This window comes from Notothenia rossii (genome assembly GCF_949606895.1).
Source record: "Notothenia rossii genome assembly, chromosome: 2".
In the NCBI taxonomy this organism is placed as follows: domain Eukaryota; kingdom Metazoa; phylum Chordata; class Actinopteri; order Perciformes; family Nototheniidae; genus Notothenia; species Notothenia rossii.
In genome coordinates this window covers 27,275,136-27,296,277 of record NC_136904.1, presented here as the reverse complement: position 1 = coordinate 27,296,277, position 21,142 = coordinate 27,275,136, and the positions used below count along the sequence as shown (strand labels likewise).

The window sequence follows — 21,142 nt, the reverse complement described above, 5'->3', positions numbered from 1 at the left end:
TTGTCCAAAGTGAAATATGATCAAAGCCACAGTAGATTCATGAAAAGACTTTGAGAAACTTCGCTCCACCTAACACAAGTGCTTGTCATTGTCTATTTCTGAAAGTTATTACTCACCAATAACTCACATGTTTTATGTCTAAAGCAAATGTAATTGGCAGAATGTTATCAATGCTGTTCCAGTATTATAAGGAGTATAGACAACAGAAGTAAAATAAGATTTTCATGGTCATTTTTAAAAGGATATTTGTAAAGTGCTGTCACATTTAGAACAAACATCTTGTACACTACCTGTAAAGTTTAATGTTTTCTATCCTTAATTATCATTAAACACGACACTGTTACACAGCGGAAGGTTGACCCTTAAGGAAAAGTTACAATTGTTTTAATAAAAGTCGCCCACACAGTGCATTGAAGAGTAAAACACCAAAACCCATGAATTTCACATTTAAATAACAATAAAATAATAAAATCTAGATTTGCAATCTTGAAATTAACACAGAGCATAGTTTTCTTATAAATATTCATGTCATATGCAAGACCGGAAGGGATAAAATAGTAACGTCTAGTAATCCCAAAGGGGATGGGCCAAATCTTTTTGTACAGAAATAAAAAGTAAAAAAGGAATGTAACCATTGTATTTCCTTGTTGGAGCAAAGCACGGAAGCAAATTATTAGCTGAGATGGAAGGCCACACACAGCGCTAACATGGCCAGCTGTGTGCCACCACATTATCATAAGCCTCAAATGTTTCCATAATGCTTCTGTACATCTGTGCCTTTAAAAGTCAGATCCCAACAGGCTGCCCTCTGAGAAACAGTGGATAAGATAACAAGTGGATAACATAGTCGATAAAAAACAGAAATGCCATTGAACTGCTGTGGCATACAGAAATGAAAAGATTATTGGCACATAATGTAAAAGTTGTTTTCCTCTTAGGATTATTGTCACTTATTTTATTGCATATATTTAATAGGGCTCATAAAGTAAAAAATAAGCTCCAAGGGAGTCTTTTCTAGTCATCGTCCTTAAAGACACATTAAGCCAGGTATAAACTTTGATATATTGTAGGCAAAAGAAAGAAAAGCAAGAGATGGGAATTTCCAGTCAGGAAAAAGAAGACTGATAATTTTCCTGTTGTGAATAGTTGCTTTGAATGCAAATGTCTTTTACTCCTAGTTGGAATTCTTTTTTTACACTGCCCAGATAACAAAGAAGATCTTTGATGCTACTGTAGCCAGCCTTTCCACTGGCATTGTGCGGTGGCATCATAATGGGAAGAGCTGGTGGATTTCCAGTGATATCAATGCTGCCGTTGATCTACAGTATGGCAAAGTGCATTCTTCATATGATCAAAAAATATTATGTCATTAGGAATTTGTATCTCTTATTACCCCTGAAATAAATATCTTCAAAGTGCGTAATACTAGGGGCATCGTCTTTATCTATTTATCTAGATCAAGAGATTTTCTTTATTCTTTCCACTACCCCTAAATATAAATGTGTAATACAAAACAGTCAGAAACTGAGGCTGTAATGTGGATTCAACATTGTGAATGGTTGAATCCACATTATGTCCATTTTGTTGGCGTTCTCCAACATCACATACTTAATTTATGTTGAAGGTCTTGGACTGTGAGTTTCCTTAGTTTGACAGTTCACTCAATATCCGCATTGACGTGAACAAGAAGTCCTATCAACACTGACATTACCAACCTGACCACTGCCAGAATCAGGTTGAAATGTTCCCAAGCTTATTACAGCAGGGTCAAACTATTCCACTTGTGTAAATTAATTGCATGTTCAGATACCCTGTAATGACTGCCCTGTAGCAATCACTTGACATGTGGATCAACCTTTTTAGTTTTTTTACTCATATCGCAATCAGTGGATTTGATGGATCTGACAGGAGGAAGTAACAAAATCCAAACACGGATCCAAGACAATTTCCTGTGGTTTAGTAATAATAAACAATGAAAGGAAGGACTTCTGCTTTCAGACGTAGTTATTAATGAAGTTATTATTTTATACATATTAAATATTTATATATGTATTTCTATATAGTCTTAAAGTTACAACCGGCCCTTTGAGTGCAACCACAATGTTAATGTGGCCTGTGATGAAATTGAGTTTTACACCCCTGCTTTAGACACTTAAAAAAAATCTATACCATTTTATGTGTACTACGGTATATATAGTATTTAGAATATATTTCACAGTTTGGAAAGAGTATATAGCAGCTTCAGTTTCTCATCTCATGAGATAACTGTCTCAAGGCAAGGAAAAGCAGTACAAACGTTCTCAATTTATCATACAGTTATGAGTTTTACAAATGGCTAAAATATGTGTTGCTGCTGCCACAGCTCGAAGTTACTTATCTATCTTCGATGCTGGTAGTACTGTCTGTTACTCCAAACTGAAGCTTTTAAACCGCTGATCTGCTGTAGGTAAAACACTGACTGTGGATAAGTCCCCTTTAATGTAAGCACACATGGAGATTCACTCACCAGAGGGGGCGCTCTCACACTCCTGTAGGTTACACTTCTGGATGCTCTCCGGGCACAGCTCAGGATCACATTGGGCTTGATCCACTTCTTCGTCTGTCTCTGCCTTTGTGTTCATACATTTGATGAGTCGGCGCTGCACTCCGCCACCGCAAGAAGCCGAACACTGCAGAGAAAGTTTACACTCATTTTCAGATGTTTTACTGGACATTGCTTCTTTCTGCAGAACATTTTGTGATTTCACATAAAATATTCATAGTTATAGATTCTAGAAACATTGGTTTTGTTGACTTTTATTTGTATCAGTGAACATGATGGGGTGCTCTGAGGAGTTGCAGTACTTCATGGAGGTTAACAACAAGGCTTTTTTATTAACTGAATTAGAGACTTTAGGTTTCAGTTAAATTTGGAAATAGTGGATATCTTATATTTTTTTGTTTGTACGTGTTCAATGATAATCGTTATATAACTGATTATTTGGACATGATTTTCATTGGCTGTGTTCGGTTTTAAGACTTTCAGGCTCTAGAAAGGTAGTTTTGTCGTCACTGCTCATATTGTTCAGGATTTTAAACGATTACATAGAAAGACCCTTTGTGGACTGGAGTCATAAGAGAGACAGGGAGGAACTGATATCGGTGTAATTGTCACAATCCCCAGTGTGGGTCAGGATATTATAAGACTACTGCCTGCTGATGTTTGACTGTGCATATACCACACGGATCATAAGTATTAATGTGGGTTTCAGAGATAGAAATGCTTCCCACAGTGAGGTAATATACCATTATCTGTACATTTTTTAAATGCTGCTGTCTCTAACTCCATGTGACTGAGGCAGGAATACTACAGGATGCGTAGGCTTTGAGAATAAACTCTTGACCCAAAAGGCAAATAATGAAAGGGTTTTTAATAATCCATTTTTTTTCTGTTGCGTCACAGTTTTCTTTATTGTTTTTTTATTGTCAGTTCACACCACATCATTTTTATGGCTATTATAGATTTATTAAATACATATCCCTTTTACATGTTGCCACTCCTTAATCCTTTGACCACTCTTTTTATCTTTTCTTTCTTCTTATCCTCCCAACCAAGCATAGTAGTGAGGCCTCAGAGGTCCAAGACTATCTTCAAATGTGTTAGAATTCCTCCATAACCAAACCTACTTCTTCACACAAAAGTTAGATCTCTAAGCCAATAACAGGGTTTGATATCTGGTTATATTACATTTAAATTAAAACACTGTATGAATTATCCAGTGACCATGAACGGGATACAAGGTTTAGAAAAAGAATAGTGAGGTGGACATGATAACAGAATAATTCATAGATTTTTACATTTCGTCTTGAAATTGGTCTATAAATCATCATTCTGAGTTATTCTCCATTTGTTGGTTTGCATGTGCATGTGTGCGTGCGTGTACCTGTCCCCATGATCCAGTAAGCCACTGAGCACACGGCTGACTGCTACATGATTGGATGTTGCTGGGCTGGAGGGCCACATCACATTGATCCTCTTCTGGACAGGTGACCATACGCTGCTGCTCACCTCCGCCACACACCTCAGAGCACTGAAACACACACACAGTTTCTGAACTTCAGCAAAAGACATTTGATTTTGGTAATCTAATTTCACACAGACTTGATGCTTGTTCAGGGTTAAGCTAAAGGCAAGTTAGATTTAGGACTTTAAGACTTTTTCTAATGCCACCCAAAATGTCATTTAAGGCCAATTTCACATACAATTTATCCACTATCGGAGGCATTTAGAGTAAGTAACCCTTTTGCTTCAAAAAGGGGAAATGTTTCATCTTTGTGTTTCTGTCTTTATTGTTACATAATTATTGCAAGGTTCAAAGCCAAGTTTTTGGTGAGTTCAAATACTTGTGATAAGCTACAAAAGCCTTCATTTCTTGTTTCACTTCTAAGGACAGCTACACTACCTGCCTTGAATGAATGAACTCAGAAGAGCACATATACAATAAATGTACAGCAACATAGGTAAATAGTACTTAATGCTATCAGTCAATGATTACCCCTTTCAAACAACCTTCAACCAAGTCTTTGCAAATGGACTTCATTCTGCTCTGAAATTAATAGAAGGCAAACAGCTACCAGGAGGGTAGGAAGAAATGCTTTAAAAGATGTAGACAGTATGTGTAATCCTTTAGGAGCATGGTATCTTTTGATGCAGTCTTGAAGTATTTTGACACTCTTGCCTCAACCTTCAATTGAAAATACAGGGGAAATGCCTGAGAAGATTAAGTCACGTCTAGCAGACACCAGAATGCACAAAATGCCATTTTCCTCTCATTATTTTCTCAGGATTACTCACCTGGCCCCAGGACGAGGTGTACCAGTCGAGACACGGCTGAGGGTTACAGGTCGTTTTTGTTTGTGGCCTGGAGGACATGGCCCGGCAGTGGAAAGGTCGGAGAGGTCTTTGATCCCGCAGGTCAAAACACTGGACCTCTCGTGATTTAATGCCTCCTTTACAATTCTTGGAACACTGAGGGAAGACATGGACTGATTGTTATTCTAATATCATGAACAGCTGGAGCTTGTAAGTATTCAGTGGTAGTGGGTCTAAGGAAACTGGTTCTAACGGGTTTCATCACTCATACAAAAAGATTGGCTAAAGTGATCGATAGTTGCATTCAAGAAAAAAACTGCAGTCTCGGTGTCCTTTGACTTACTACACAAGATAACCTTTGACATGAATGACGAAAAACATTAAACATTTATAACAAGAATATCCTATCAAGAAAACCTTTTTTAGGTAAACCCTTCTCTGGGTCTGAACACCTCATTTGTTCAAGAGAGTTTATCTTTCTCGTATTTTGGGATCATCAGTCATCATCAGTGATTATTAGAATATTTAGCAAGAGTCTACAATCCAAAATATGATATAAAGTAAAGTTGATCTGGTTATGACGCTGGAGAGAAAGCTAAAATATCATTTAATTTATTACAATCTACTTTATCTCAAAGTAGACATGAATTTTTGTTCAAAATGTAATGCCAATACATCCAGTGGTTCAATTGGAGTCAATTCAATTGAAACTACAAATGTGAATCTGGTGACGCTAGATAACCTTTATTCCCTGTGAATCATGAATGTGTTTGCCACATTTTTGGGGAATCCCTTTGATAGTCTTTGAGATATTTTAGCCTGGACCTGAAGAGTTAGAGCGACCAACATTGCTATCCCTACAGACAGCACTTAATAAATACCTCTTGCTGTGCATATAAACAAAATAGATAAAAAGAACAGGGTAAACATTTGTATAAACAAGATCCACAAGTAGTCTAACCTCACTCCATTCTTCTAATTTCCATGTGGAGCAGGGGCGCAGGTAGCACCTCTGGGCTGGCGCTGGCCTCTTGGCGGGATCGCAGCCAGAGCCGGAGCCAGTGCTGCAGGCCAAAGTCCTCCAGATGGCCCCCAGACCACAGCTGGTGGAGCACTGCCCACAAATGTAGTAACACATGAGAACACTAATTACACGTAGTAATTTCAGGATTAGATGTGAGAAAAGCTCAAGCACAACAAACCTCACTGATACTGTAACAATGTCATGTGAAACTTTACATTTGTAAATCCGGCTGAAAACATCTAAGGAATATGCAAATAAAAGCACAATCTTAAAATGTTCTTCTGTTTGAAACAGTTGAGAGTTTTAAACAGAGGCCATTTTTTATCAAAAGTGCCATATATTTATTATGTAAATTGACATCAGCTGCATAAACTTAAGGCCAAATGGGGTCTCCAAAGAATTCAAATGTGTACAGGGACCAAAACTAGACGCTGTGTCTGCATGATAAAAGCAGATGCAGACAGAAATGATGAGACACAGCTGTGCTTCATCCCACAGTTTAAGTACAACACCAGAACATGTTGACGCAGACTCACAGCACTCCAGTTGCCGGTGACCCAGTAGGTAGCTGTTGTCACTTGTGTGGAGGCTGAAGTTGGAGCAGATGTTGGCTCTGGAAGCGGCCACAGAATAGGTGGATGGTTTGGCAAAATGGGCACAGCAGGTGTAGGTGTTTCCATGTGCTGCACTGGCATTGTGTTATGTTGAGGAGGGGTTTCTGTGGCTGTTGTCAGCTGGTATGAAGAGTCCTGATCATTGTCACTGCTGCTCCCAATCATCGGGGGGACGATTATTTCATTGTAATCAAAATCAGCTGAATCAAACGTAGGAGTTCGGGATGTGGAATCTGCTCCAGTTCTCTCTGTGAAGGTGGGCTTTGTCTGTATTTGTTTAACTGTAGCTGGCAAGAAATCATCTGGAGAAGGCGGAGTGGCTCCCTCCAGGTTTGTAGGAGATACAATTTCTGTTGCAGTTAACGACGTGTAGTCATCAGAGGCCTCTCTGTTACCTGAGGCTTGCAGAAAGGGAATGGGAAGAGGAGTGGATGTCTCCGAGGCAGGAAGTGAGGTTGTACTGAGGTCAAGGTGTGCCTCCCATAAATTACCCTCGCTAGTGGCATACAACGTATTAAAATAAGTCTGATCCAAGTCCAAATCCTCCAATGTGAAGCCAGTTTGCAATTTTTGGCTGGTTGTTTGAGGTATTTCTGAAGCACTTTCGTCCAGATGCACTACAGTCTTAACTTGATTTATTGATTCTTGTGTAGGAGAGACTGAAAAATATGGACTGTCTACAACTTCCTCTCCCACATTGATATCTGGACTTAGCGTGCTTTTGTCCTCGTAGCTGTAATTATATTCTTCATCTTCCTCCGTCCCCTGAGCCCCTACTGTTTTCAAATCAGTCTTGATAGTGGTTTTATGGCCGAGAGCATGGTCAGCATACTTTGCAGTCCCTGTGACATCCTGAGTTTGATTTTCCTCCTCATTGAAAATGTCATCGTTTTTTTCCGACTCCTCCACATATTGCTCCCACTTGGCATCCTGTGTGGGCTCCTCGGTAGTGAAAACCAGATCAGGAATTGAGCTTATTTTTTCAGGCCACCTCACATCCTCATCATGTGTCTCTTTAAGTGTTTTTGAATGCTCGGTTGTAGACAATGGCGGCGAGCGAGTGGTAGATACAGGCAGAAGGTAATCCTCGGATAGGAAGTCGTCCAAATGTTCAGAATTTGTTTGCACGGACTCCTTTGTTGATACATTTCCATTGACCTTCGTTTCGTCCTGATTTATGTTCTGTGGCTCTTCAGTTCTCAAAGTGTTGGCAGTGGCCTTTGAGATTGTAGAAATGGCTGAAGGAGCTTTTGTAGTTTCAATGTAATTGTTTTCTTGTATGCTGCTGGTTGGCTGGGCCCCCTCTGGAGGACCAACTCTGTCCCCTGAATCTTTTACATCACCCTCAAAGTCATCCGATAAGTCTTCATGGAAGTTGATAAAATTATAGTCATAGTAAAAATCATCCACTTGAACAGTGTTTTCTGGAGAATGATTGATATTTTCAATGTTATTGTGGTAGTGGAAGTCTCCCTCAACAATGTTGTTAAGATCATTGCTGTTACTTCTTGGCTGGGCTCTGGTGGTGCTGTGTTTGGGGGGAGGTTTGACTTCAGGGATAGAGTTAATTTCATTAAGCACTTCTTTGCTCGACCAGCCACTTCCAGACAAGTCGACCCCTCCAAAGTTATCCACCGCCGCTGCACAGTCCTGGATGTAGCAGGAAGTGACAGCGAGGGGCTTCTTCTGAGGGTCACAGTCAATGCCGGTGTTTCTAGAGCAGGTTACATTACGACGGCGTACTCCACTTCCACAGGTCAGCGAACACTGCATGGAAGAAAAGACACATCAGATCACCAAGTCAGACTTTCTTAAAGATGTAGTCTTTTACATTAAGTGCAACTATTGTAGTCATAGCAAAGAAACAAGCTACAATTCCTTCCTGTAGCTTCAGTGTCTTGTACTTGTCAATCAAAATCCTTACAGCTTTATGGAAACAAATTATCATTGTAGTAACCCTGGATTATGGACTGTACTTCACAACTGTCATACAACCAGAATTGTAGGAAAACATTAACACCCCTTCGTTGAGGCTTCAAATTATGTGTGATTATGTGTGAAAGAAGGGTGAGAACATTTTTAAAGAACATGACCTCTGTGTAGTTGCTGCCCTGGTCATGGACCTTAAGATCTGAAGCAATTCAATATGCTGCCTCTGAGTAATCAGTATGTGGCTGTCTGCGTACAGTATGCCACTCTCCTCTTTTGCTTTTGTATTTTGAAAGAGCTTAAGATGTTTGAATGTCTGGTCACACATGCCGACAAAATGAAAAATGATTTAAAAAGAACTAGAAGATAAGAGCTTGAAAGGCTTTCTCTATGATTACTACATAGTTTAACATCATCCTTCACAGAAAGACCTTTTCCCAAGCTGTGGGAATTTCTAATTTGTATTTTCATTCCCTGTTCCAACACAATTGCAGACAAACCAAAACCTCATATTCCAACCCAGACTCACCTTCGTCCAGCTGCTGGAGGCCCAGTCTGCAGGGCAGGGGATGTGTGTGTTGCAGGAGGAGAGTGACTCCGGTGTGGGTGTGTGTTCACATTCACTGGGCTGAAGTGCTTTCTGCTCCTCAGCACTTACTGCCTGAATGCAGAGCACCGTCCTTTTACTCAGGCCAGAGCTCCCACAGCTGGCTGAGCATTTCTTCCACTCACCGACCCACCATCTACACACAGACACACAGGAAGCACATTTATTTTCCATTTAAAAAGGCAAATTAAAATGTTTGACGGATTTGCAAATGGGATGAGTCACCAAAGATTCAGTGAGTTTTCAATTGTATTTTACAACAAGCACACAATGACCATGTGTTCAGGGTGATAACACATGTTATAACACATGTTATCACCCTGAACACATGCTGGTCGATAGACATGTCTTAAGTGTTTGTTTTATTTTAGTTGTGAGAGTTCACATTTGGTTAAATTGTTCATTAGCCACTACACAACACAAACAATTCTGAAATAATAACCCATGCAATGATTTTCTAGCAGCTCAACCTGAATTCTGGGCCATGATGTCAAATCCCAACCAATGATGAAAATAAAATAATCTATATATTCTTTATTTATCGTACTTGTCCATAACCTATTTCAGAAGCTATGCACATAAAGATAAAACAAATGTTAAACAATTTCATTCGTCAATGATATGAAATAATGTTGATGGACAACATCATGAAAATAACTTTCATCCACACAAATATTAACAAAATCCACAAAAAGGGTGTACAGTAGTTTAAGATCTGTGTGTTTTTGCGGTGGTTGTTGATGCATTTGGACACAAGTCCTATTGAGAGTAAATTGAGCTTTTCCAATAATTATTCTACTTCAACTAAACAGGCTGCGGATACAAATAAAGTGCGTAGGTGGAACACTGAAGAGTGGTAATTCACAGCGAACAGCCTGCCAGATGTGTTCAACCAGCTCTTTCACCTCTCATGTCATCCCTCTCTTCATCTCTTAATGACCATAACCTGTTCTACTTCATTTGCCTCTTTAAGTATAAAAATATGTAGATCGACTTTAAAAGACTAAACTTTTACATTTTGATAACTATTAGCTACATAAAGATAGTGTTTGAGTAGGAGAACGCCACCTGGCCATAGAAGTATCTGACATTTGGAGCAATCAAGATGCTATTTGAAGTTGAAAGCAAAATATGAAATCTCCCTTAATATAACTGCTTTAGCAAGAAATCTTATTCCTTTTTTTTAACAAGGTATCAATTATAAAGAGATAAAGTTTATATTCCATTACCCTATAACAAGTATTAAATCATAATTTATAATGTTTTCAGCTTAAAACATGTGTCTCAAGCAGTAAATATGGCTTTTGATGTATGGATTATTTTGTAATATGAACACCACAAAGCCTTTAAAGGTTAAGGGTGTGTCTATGAATACTGCATTTGTAATTTTGTCAGAGTTGTCTGGAGGGTAAACTCACATGGCTGGACATGGATCCTTGTCGCAGCTGGTTTGGTTATTGTCAGGCCGGGTTAAAGGGTCACAGAAATGCTCCTCCACTATCCCGGTTGTCTTCTCCACACAGTGAACGATCAGCCTCTGGACACCTGGACAACAAGTGAGAGGAGAGACAGCGTTTGTAACTCAGCGCACACAAAAACACAAAAAAGGCTCCCAGCTTCATTTTGGTCACAATAACAATAGCCTTGTGTCTGACCTGGTACGCTACATGATTACAAAAGTTAGCATATAGACATAACTGAATACAGAACAATGAATATTTATTGTGCAAAACCAAGACCAACTTTTGGAACTCATAACCACACAACCAGCACTAAAAGCAACGCTGCCGGTTATGCCCACCATGTAGGTAAGTGGCGTATTAAGTGTTGAGACAGCATTACACAAATCAATGCATGAAAGGACATGTCTCATAAAGCTGTGACAGATGTATCTCCTCTAGCTGTGATACCTCTCTCCAAAATGATTATTCTATTTCCACCCTGTCAGAAAGGGTGACACCTCTGATCTCTGGGCAGCCTCTGTCGAGCTTGAAGTAGAAAAAAAAAAAAAAAAAGGCAGGAAAAATGCCAGAAAAGCCTTGTTGAGCTTTTGTCAAAAATGTATCAGGGGCTTTAACGACACTGTTGTAGATATTTTTGGTCAAATGTATTTTGAAAGTGGGTAAAATCCTGTTCCTGTCACACTGAAACAGGACAAGTACGGTCTTTTAATGTGCTGACTTAAAATAATGAGTCAAATATTGAATTAATATTCTTTTAAGAGAAAAATACACTACTGTTTACTTACAATGACTGATAAAAGACTGAGAAATAGGAATGTCATCAACAAAGCGAGAAAAAAAGGCTAATTGGTAAAGGTTGGAAAAAGAGAGGCGAGGAGCAGGGGGTGAATTTCAGATCAGATTTGTCCGTGAAACCTGATTAACTGTATTTACCTTAATGAATGACGAAGAAGCACATTTTGGACTTCCATATAAAGCTGTTTAAGTTCAAGTAGACACCAACTTTTTCTAAACTTGTTATAAAAGCTGTTCACAAAAAGGCAAGGTAAAAAAATCACCAACTCTTTTTCAGGGTAAGCTGAATTTGATTTCTTCTTTGTATTTTTTTTTTTCTCAATAAACCCTAGAGGCAAGGTTGTTGCATATAATTCTGCCGGGTATTATCTACTGAGCTACAATGGGCAGGTCAAGGGTTTGACCTGCCTATTGGGAAAATGTAAAACGGCATAATTGAATCAATCAATTAAAACATTTTGACGACCTTCCCTCACATATCTGAGCTGCACTTGCTGACAGTCAATTCAATTTAAAATACATTATTCATAGCAGAGATGTTATACCACAAGTGCAATATATGTGCATAAATATAATAAACATGTTAGAAAGACATACACAAGGATAACAGTGTCCAGTCCATAGCTAGCCAACAACACAAGGTACATATCATATCATGAATACAAATGAAATGTTAAAGGGCAAAGTAAATAGACATTTATCATGTTGGCACAAATGCTTATTTTCAAATTGCCATAATAAAAGGGCTCCCATGTGTTGCCAAATATCAACTCGAGACACATACTGTACACATTTTTAGGACTGTTCTTTAAGTGTGTTTCTGTGGATTCTGGGACATGCATTCAAACCTACAAGGAAAAGATGTACCAGACTCGCAGGCATCTCTTTCAATTCCTTCATCTACCAACATATCAGTGTTGTGTAATAGCTTTTACCTGCTCCACAGGTAACACTGCATTCAGTCCATGACCCATATTTCCAGTAGAAAACGGATTCAGGGATGTCATTGCCCTCAGATATATTGCGACTGATTGTGTACTCGTACCGCACCCCGGGGTTCGTCTCCTGAAAGAGAAGCTGCAACACACAACAATGATCAAATAAATCAAATACCAAAAAGTAATACTGAACCACAAATAGAAACATGACGAAACATTCCATGTATGTTTTTATGAACAAAACATCTCCTTTGTATGTTTCCTGTTTGTGTTTCCATCACATACATGTACAAAGAACCCTGAATAAAGGCTTGAAAAAGGACGGATTCATTTAATCAAGTACTGTGAAACGCATTTTTTATTACACTCAAAATGAGTATACTGTAGTGATAAGGCTTCTGTTTGACAAGTTTTCAATGTTGGACTGCAAACACCTCCTCGAGAGAAGGGACTTCATGGAGAGATGGTAGGGGAAATAAAACAAGATGTTTTTGTGATCGGAACCCATCACAAAAACTAAAGCAAAGTAAACATCTTATGAAGCAGTTATTTTATTTCTAGAAAAGTTCTTGCAATGTTTCTGAAACACTGAACATATACTGTATGATTAGCAACACAGTTTCCTTTCTTCATTAATGTAATTTTCTAGTGAAAAAATTACATTTTATCTCACAACATATCAGTTTGAGCTTTCATGTTAGTTAACGTTACTTCAATACTTGTTTTCACTAGTCTGGTCTGTGGTGTCACCTCATGTGCTTTCATATTGCTATGCTGCATCTTGATTGATTCCTTTCCTACCTGAATCCACAGTGGTTCCATGGTGGGCCCGGGGGACGTGAGGTTCTCCAGTTGTCCCGTCCTCTCGTAGGTGAAAACTGTCCCGGCTGCCTTGTACTCTCCATTCCACTGGATCGTCCAACCGCCATTCAGAAAATACTTGTTGGGGGAGTCGCTTCGTAGTGCCAAGAAGTTCCCAGCTTCAGCCATCTCCTCAATGCGGATATCCCAAGCTCCCTCTGGTATCAGTCCAATGTCTACATAGCCTAAAGGATGTTACACTTTCAGTAAGGATACTTTTTGATAGGAAACAAGGTATCCTAACAAATAGCAGAGAAGACAGAGGAGACAAATGTCTCTTAGCAAAAAGAAAAGGGAGTGATGTTTTGTTTTAAAGGTCCCCTATTATACAGTTTTTCATCAATATATTATAGGTCTCAGATATATACAAAACATGTCTCTGAAGTGTTTGGCTCGAAATACCAATCCCCTAGGAAGAGATTCAGGTGATAAGGTGGGCGGGGTTACCTTGGTTGGTGATTGGCTAATGGTTACACAAGCCAAAAAAGTCGTTATGACATCATAAAGTGGCGAAAATCGGCTAATTTTCAGACAGGTTTTTATATAAATGGATCAAGACAAAAAGAGAGGGGGTCTTTGTTCCTGAAACTTTCAGAAGGGGACAAATGTTTATGTATAAAAGACATGAAAAAGTGGATTTTGCGTAATAGGTGACCTTTAAATGTTCTTCCATGTCAGCATATCTTTCACAAGTATAGCTCAACCAAAATAACTAATTAACATACCGAGTCCTTCTGTTTCCTCAAATGTTCTCTTCACAGTGGCACAGGTGGAGCCGTTGCCATGACACACCCCACAGCGATCCTCTACAGCTCTGGAGTCAATCACATAGTCACAGCCTAAATTCTGCGACACACAAGCAGCAAAAATACACTCAACAAATCATTATCTAGAATGAACCTCGCAGTGTTTAAACTACAAAGGCATCATAAGGCATTATGCTGCAATTTGGGCGCTGAATATTTCTTTAGATCAAAGGCGGATTTTGCAATCTTTCATCCACATAAATACTTAATAAGATCTGTTCATGTGTACATCACTTTGTAAAAGCCGTAGAAACAGGACGGAAGACAACCTTTCATCACCTTACCTCATGTTCTGAAAATCCCAGTAATCCTTAATATTGTTCTGTGCTGCTTTATTTATTAATGTCACAGCCCATAACTGAGCTGCTGCTGCCACATGGTGCAGTAAAATGGCACAATATGAAAACAAAATGTCAGACTCAGAGGAGCATCAATCAAACTGTAGGGTGGGAACACGCTACACTCTTAAAATAGAATAGATACATTGAGACTTTAAGTAATTAAGTCTTATTAATTATTTGTATGGATGATCAAAGGAGAAATGGAGCTTTGCTCTTCATTTTTTCAGTGACCCTTTAAAAACACAAATTGGTTTCCAGGTAAGGCGGAACACACGTGGCTTCCTGACAGAAATGTCACAAAATGTCATGAGATCAGAGTCACCAAGTCTGTGATTGCTGTCCACTCAGTATCCAAACAATGTCTGTATCAGCGACTGGCATTTTGGCCAAGGCCGATAGGCAAGAGCAGAGAGATAACAGCCACTGTATGTATCTTTCTATCAACTAACCCATTTTCATGCAGAATGTCAAATGTACAACACTTGCCTTCTGAGAAAACAAAGTGAGCTAGCGTCAGTCACTAGGCTGATGAATCAGCCATGCATTGCAAAGAGACAGAAATGCAAGATGGAATACTCAGTGACGCTTTAAAATCGAGAACAAAAACTGAGGAGGAGACGAGGAAACATATTTATTTGTTTGAGAGTATGTGGAAAAGAGTCTCGATACCTTACAGATGCCATTGACGCACACATCTCTGCTTTTGTTTCCTTGGTAGCACGGAGTCCCATCAGCGACGGCGTCCTGCATCTTGTCAGAAAAGTGCTCTCTCAGTGGATGACAGTGCAGCTCACAAGGGCTGGCTGAAAGAGACAAGGAGAGAAAAAGTTGTGATGGATGTTGTGCAATCACAACCAAATCTTTGAACTTTCTTAACTACTTTCCGTCACAGCCGAATGGAGTTTATTTTGCCCACCTCTGTTGATGACTGCTTCCCACTTGTAGAACTTGCCCTTGTATGGCAATGTGTTGTAGTGACTGCACTGGAGGTCTCTGAAGGTGGGTAGGGCATGAGGACACGGTGTGGGGCTGCAGATCTTGAACCTCCGTCTCTCTCCCAGACAATAGTTCCCTCTATACTTAGGACTGTTAGTCAAAGAGGTCACATAAAATCAGAAGAGAAACAGTTAAAAAAAAAAAAGATGCATTAGATATGCATTTTAATATAGAAACCAATCCAGTCCATAAAACATTTTTCTTTGGCAAACACTGTAATTTATTTTCCTACAACATCATTCTCGATGTCTGAGCTCTATTCTTTAGATAACATAATAGCTTTTGCTGTTTCCTTCCTTTCATCATTCAAATACCAAACATTTTCTGTCCATTTATTGCCCAAAATAACCTCATCTCTCCATGTCCACAAATAGGGAACTATACTTTAGTCTGAAAATGGGTCTTTGAAGTACGGTTTAAAAGCCTTTTACCCATGGCATTATGGTAGGTTTTTTAGATGTTAAAGGATATTCTTCTATTTTCTTCTATTCTTCTGAGATAACGCACAATAATAATATTTGAATTGTAAATAAACAATTAATGCCTTGCAGTGTTATTCATGCACCAGCTAGTCATGTTGCAGTTTACATTCATCTAGATTCAAAATGTCATCACTGCATAATTTCATCAGACATCTGTGAGAAATTGTCAAAATCAACATAGGAATTCTTGAGTTATTGACAAAGATGTGTATTTTGAGGTCACATTGACCTTGACCATTGAACATAACCATCTAATTAGTTGACTCCAAAGTCCAAGTACAAATGTTAAGCCCAATTTGAGATATTTTGTTCACAAAAATGGGACAGACGACCCACTAACATCATACCTCCGACCACAACTTGGCCATATCAATATTTAAACAAGAACAAATATATAAGTATTTAGGACAGAAAAGTGTCACTTACATGGGGTTATCACAGTCTCTCTGGGCGCTCTGGACCCCAGCCCCACACGTCCTCGAACAGCCCGACCACTCGCTCCACGAGGCCCAGCCACCGCTAACACTCTCCGGCTCATCTCCAACTCTCACACACTCTCCACTGAAACACCACTATGAAAAAACAACATCATTTATTACAGGAACACACACTGTGAACCCCCTTATTCCTGGCTAAGAGGACATTGGTTGTAGTGTTGTCTTATATAACTGAGACACATTGAATTTAATGTTTGAATATTCAGCATTTTGAAACATGTATTATCTCTATTTTTCACAGTAGCTAGGAAGACATTGTTTGAGTTTCATCTGTTAGATTTGAATGTTTTGCATTAATTTTACATTGCAACGTGCTAATTAATTACAGTACTTTTGCTCTTAGCCAGCAATTTATTTAATTAATCACAAAACGTCAGGTCCGGATCTTGAAAAAGATGATGCCAATGATTAAATGAATGTGACTTGTGTTTTGAATCTGCCATTTATTAAATGAATCACAAGACGTCAGGTCAGGATACAGTTGACTTAATGTATAACTTCTGCCGAACAGTTTTCTACAGGAAACAACAGCGACCTTATTTGCTCAATGCGTGTCATGTTAGGTTGGGGAGTTACAGCATTCATTTAATTCTGACAACTTGCTGCATCTTTATGCATAGTCATATGCTCAAAAATAAAAAAGATGCAGTATTTTGCAATAACATTTTTAGTTATCAGTCTCCATGGCAAGGCGGCAAATAGAAAAGACTCCCATGATTAAAGCCCTTCCATTAGGAGGTTGAACGCTGAAATCATTCCCACACACTCCCCATGTCTCACTCCCTTCATGCTCATATAATGGAGGACTGACCTTGTCCTTGCCACAACTGGTCCCATCCACAGCCCCGTCCAGCTTCGAGTGGCACGTGGTTCCCACAGTGCACCACAGAGTGCTGCATACATTCTGGAAAAGCACAGAGAGACCATCTTGTTACCACATCATTGTAGACATTGTTGTTGTTGTTGTTGTTGTTGTTTACTTTGTCAATACATAGGCAGAGATATCAATACATGTTTCCCACTCGGATATATATTGAATAATTAAGTACATCTTTGATTAAATGAGAAGCATACTGAGTATCCTTGTCAAAAATAGTTATGTGCCGTCCAGTAGGTGATTGTAGCTGATGGCATTTTAAGATAATAAATGATCTTTATGGATCTGTACTTTACAGGGTGTGTTTGTCTAATTTTCTCAGCTGTCAATAAAGACTATTTCCCACAGGCTTACTGATGGTATTCGTCAGGAGTTCTACAGAGTACAAAAATACGTCAATACTATTGATGGATGAAGCATCGCCTGACTAGCGAATCCCACTATTTGTTCTTGCTTTTTTATGATAAGACAAGTGTCACATCTTCAGAAACAGCTGATCAGACACAGATTACAGGCAGGAGCTCTACAGCACAGATGGTCCACATCTCCATCTCCCAGGAAACCATTGCTGCATGATGTGCTATATTTATCTTGAGCATCTTTCACTTATCTTTCATCAAAGCTAGCAGTCATGCGCTTTGTGAATCCTATCATTAAGTGATGATTTACTATAATACTAACATATAAGTCACTAATTTAATTCAATACTCAATGTAGGAAATAAACAAAAGAATAACAAGAGGCTGTTTATTTCCCACACTGGTCAAATCTGTGTGTGAAGACTGATAACAGCAGAAGGTTGAATGTGTTAATAAAGGAGTTCCTGCACTGATTGCTGCAATCGCCGAGCCCATTCTTGTTTCGGTTGCTTGACATTTGTGATCAATGTGTTTGCGTTCGGACAAAATGGTCGTACTGCAGATTAGGAGCATTTTTGAAACGCAAAAGAGTTCAGCATTTTGAACTTTCAGAATGCAATAATAAACAGAGCTCTGTAAATAAAGTATTTTCCAAGTTCTACTTTACAACTTCTGGAACTTATAATATACAGGCTTGGAAACAGCAGTATTGATTCTCAATGTAGGGTTCAATTTACAATAGAAATGAAAAAGTCACAGTGACCGATCCTCCCACTCCACAGGATTCAGAGGGCTTTGAAAAAAATACAGCTCTGCAGAGCTCACAACCTCGATCTGATGCAGCCTGGACTTACAGATAGACACCAATGTCAGGGGCATTTTTTAGCACTTTAGCTGTGTCTCACAAAACAAATAAATCAATAGAGAGACCATCCTAAATCCCCAAACAAACGGAGTATTGAGCAACTTAAGCATACCTTAAAGCCTACAAGTACACAAAGAAATCAGATGTAGCACTGATTCATGCATGTATCCAGAAGGCTGTACTAAATTGGTCAATGTAATCTCATGTTTAAAGCTTTTTTGTAAAACATGGCACTAAAGCAGCACTCAACAGAAGGACAGTGTGCGCTGCCAAGATAGACAGGTACATGTTTTTCTGTTCTTTCCGCTCAGCATCCACATATAAAAATGTTTTAGTGTCTGTGTTTGGAGGTAATATATTACATTTACACTCTTGGATTTACTTATTTTGTTCTACTATTTTCCTTTTAACCATAGTTGTATTTGCAGAATACGTTTTAGACTCTCAATACATTTATTAAGGAAATACATTTTTTACAACTTGGATATGTGCAATACAATTGTATGCAAAAGGGAAAAAAAGGAAAAAGTTCAGAAACACTGATATATAAAATAACATCAAATCAAGTTCATCAAGCCACAGCAATAACAACAACTGAGTTGGGGGCAGCAGTGTGCAGCAGAGCAACAAGCTATTCATTTTGAAATAATAATCATCATGGAGAGCATTTTCTATTCCTGGATCCTGGTGTGTGCTCTGTGTGATAATGGGATAATTCTAAAGAAGAGGACGCAGTCAATAACAAACTGTTTTTCAGACTCAAACTGAAAACAAGGCAAGCTTCAATAGAGTAAGAATCTTGTTGTAAAGTAAGGCAAGATTGACGTTAATTTAATAATGATTAATTCTTCAAATGAATAACTTTAGAAACAAGTTAAGAGAGATAGAGCAAAACACTCTGTACCTTGGTAATGGATTAAATTGAATGACATTGGCTTCAAATAAAAAAACATGTTAATGTGAATCCGCCTTTATTATGTCCTATTCATTTTTGTATTTTTGTTTTCTATTAAAAGTATGTGTCGTGTTACCTTAACTGAAACCGTCAAAGGTTTTATATCTTTCAATTTATTTGAAAATTGTTAATTTGATATAATATCTCTTTATGATTATGCTGAATTTATTTAACAGGCGTATCCTATGGTGTTACAAAAAACATGAATATGAGAATGAAACTTAAATATATTGTGATTAGAAATTCAAGGCTTAAAGATTTCCTGTTGAGATTATGTTCACCTATGGTTTATGAAGACATTTTTATGAGCAGTTAAACCACATATCTGCAGACTGCCAAACGTGTTAAGGTTAAAGATGAAGTCGAAAATGTCAAAGATATTTATTTAAAGGCAATGTTCATCACATCAGTTAGGCCTCAATGATACAGTCTTAATATTGGTAATACACACTGCATGTTATGTATACAAGAAAACTCCAGGGTACAATTAAACTTCAAGGTTGGTAACCATGCTATAAAGAATAAACATCCCCAACTCAACATTTGAACTCAAGAAACTATGTAACGTGGGATTCGTGAGTGGATTGGATTAGCTTGAATTGTTTTTCTCACAGTTGTTTTTCCATCCTGGGGGGGTGCTCGTAAACGACGCACATGTTGTAACAAGTTAAATTAAAAGATAATCCAAGTTGTTACTTTTAGTAATTACATTGCTGGGGGGAAAATACACGTGTGGTTTCCGTATGTCGGATATTTTGCTACTCCTGTTGCTTTGGCCTGATACTATATATAAATTATTTAGATTAGCCCCCAACCATAACTCACATCATACTTACAAACCATACAGGTTTGCAAGCAGAGGATTTTATCAAATTTACAATCTATTTACTCAGACATGCACAACACAGGAAATACTCCCCTAAAGGAGTCAATATACAGTATGCCAATATGTATCAAAAACATTTGTGTGCATCATTTCTATACTTCAAACATGCCAAGTCTCTGAGATTCTTCAGCAGTGAGCTTGAATACTGAGACTGTCATGTGTGAGCCATGTTATCACGACCAGCTATGCGGTAAGATGAGCGTTTTGCTTATGCAGTGAGTTAAATCCAGCTCATGTCATAATTCTATGATTGATGAATGCAGCGAGGGGAGTTTCCAGTGCTAAAAAAGGGGAGGACAGTTCTGTCTGAACATGCTGAGGTGCTTACAGATACAGTACAGAAAATACATGTAGTTGGCTGTTAGAAAACACATGGAGCCCTTTAAACCCCAGTATGCTCCATCAGACCGGCTCGTAAGATGGTTTAACAGCTTCCGCAAAAAAAACAACCCAAAAACATTGTTTTCCGAGTTGTGTGCGTGTAGGGGAGGGATTCCATTTTTTCAAAACATCCCTTTTCATGTCTGGTTTCGATTGTAGCCACTCAGAACGACAAGGTTCAATGGTATCAAATAGTATTGGCAAAAGACCGCTTTTTATGATCAAATTGGAAAGACAGAATAACTGGTAGTTATTGTACAAAAAGGACTTCGGAAATACAAAAATAAAAAGTATTTCAATAGCTTGAAATTGTAAAATAGCATTTTGAACAACATAAACATAACATAAAATCACATTGGAAAAATATCTTTCCGAACTGGATGGGTCCTTTCTGTTTTTACTGCTTTAAAAGCTTGTATTGCAGAACTGGGAAAAAAAAGGAAGCCCTAAAACTTCAAAGTGGATAACATAAAAGAAAATATTCAGTATTAAAATAACTATATTGAGAGACAACAATCAAATTCACAAGATACAAAGCTCAATGTACAACATTCGGTGTATTGAGTGGTTTGAAGAAATGATGTAACATGATGAAATATTGAGTGCAATGTATT

At 38.4% G+C, this 21,142-nt stretch overlaps 1 protein-coding gene across 1 annotated transcript in view; it reads right to left on the bottom strand.

Moving 5' to 3' along the window:
* Positions 1 to 21,142, bottom strand: part of adamts7 (a disintegrin-like and metallopeptidase (reprolysin type) with thrombospondin type 1 motif, 7) — a 56,148-nt gene that overhangs the window by 7,901 nt on the left and 27,105 nt on the right. Inside the window, exons 10-23 of the mRNA XM_079662978.1 lie at positions 17,017 to 17,109; positions 16,135 to 16,280; positions 15,147 to 15,316; positions 14,900 to 15,033; positions 13,809 to 13,929; positions 13,024 to 13,268; positions 12,220 to 12,361; positions 10,445 to 10,571; positions 8,949 to 9,162; positions 6,413 to 8,257; positions 5,814 to 5,966; positions 4,835 to 5,008; positions 3,924 to 4,070; positions 2,507 to 2,669 (exon numbers count right to left, since the gene is read on the bottom strand). Of these exons, the coding sequence (XP_079519104.1) occupies positions 2,507 to 2,669; positions 3,924 to 4,070; positions 4,835 to 5,008; positions 5,814 to 5,966; positions 6,413 to 8,257; positions 8,949 to 9,162; positions 10,445 to 10,571; positions 12,220 to 12,361; positions 13,024 to 13,268; positions 13,809 to 13,929; positions 14,900 to 15,033; positions 15,147 to 15,316; positions 16,135 to 16,280; positions 17,017 to 17,109 (3,874 nt within the window). The remainder of the gene's footprint in view (positions 1 to 2,506; positions 2,670 to 3,923; positions 4,071 to 4,834; positions 5,009 to 5,813; positions 5,967 to 6,412; positions 8,258 to 8,948; positions 9,163 to 10,444; positions 10,572 to 12,219; positions 12,362 to 13,023; positions 13,269 to 13,808; positions 13,930 to 14,899; positions 15,034 to 15,146; positions 15,317 to 16,134; positions 16,281 to 17,016; positions 17,110 to 21,142) is intronic.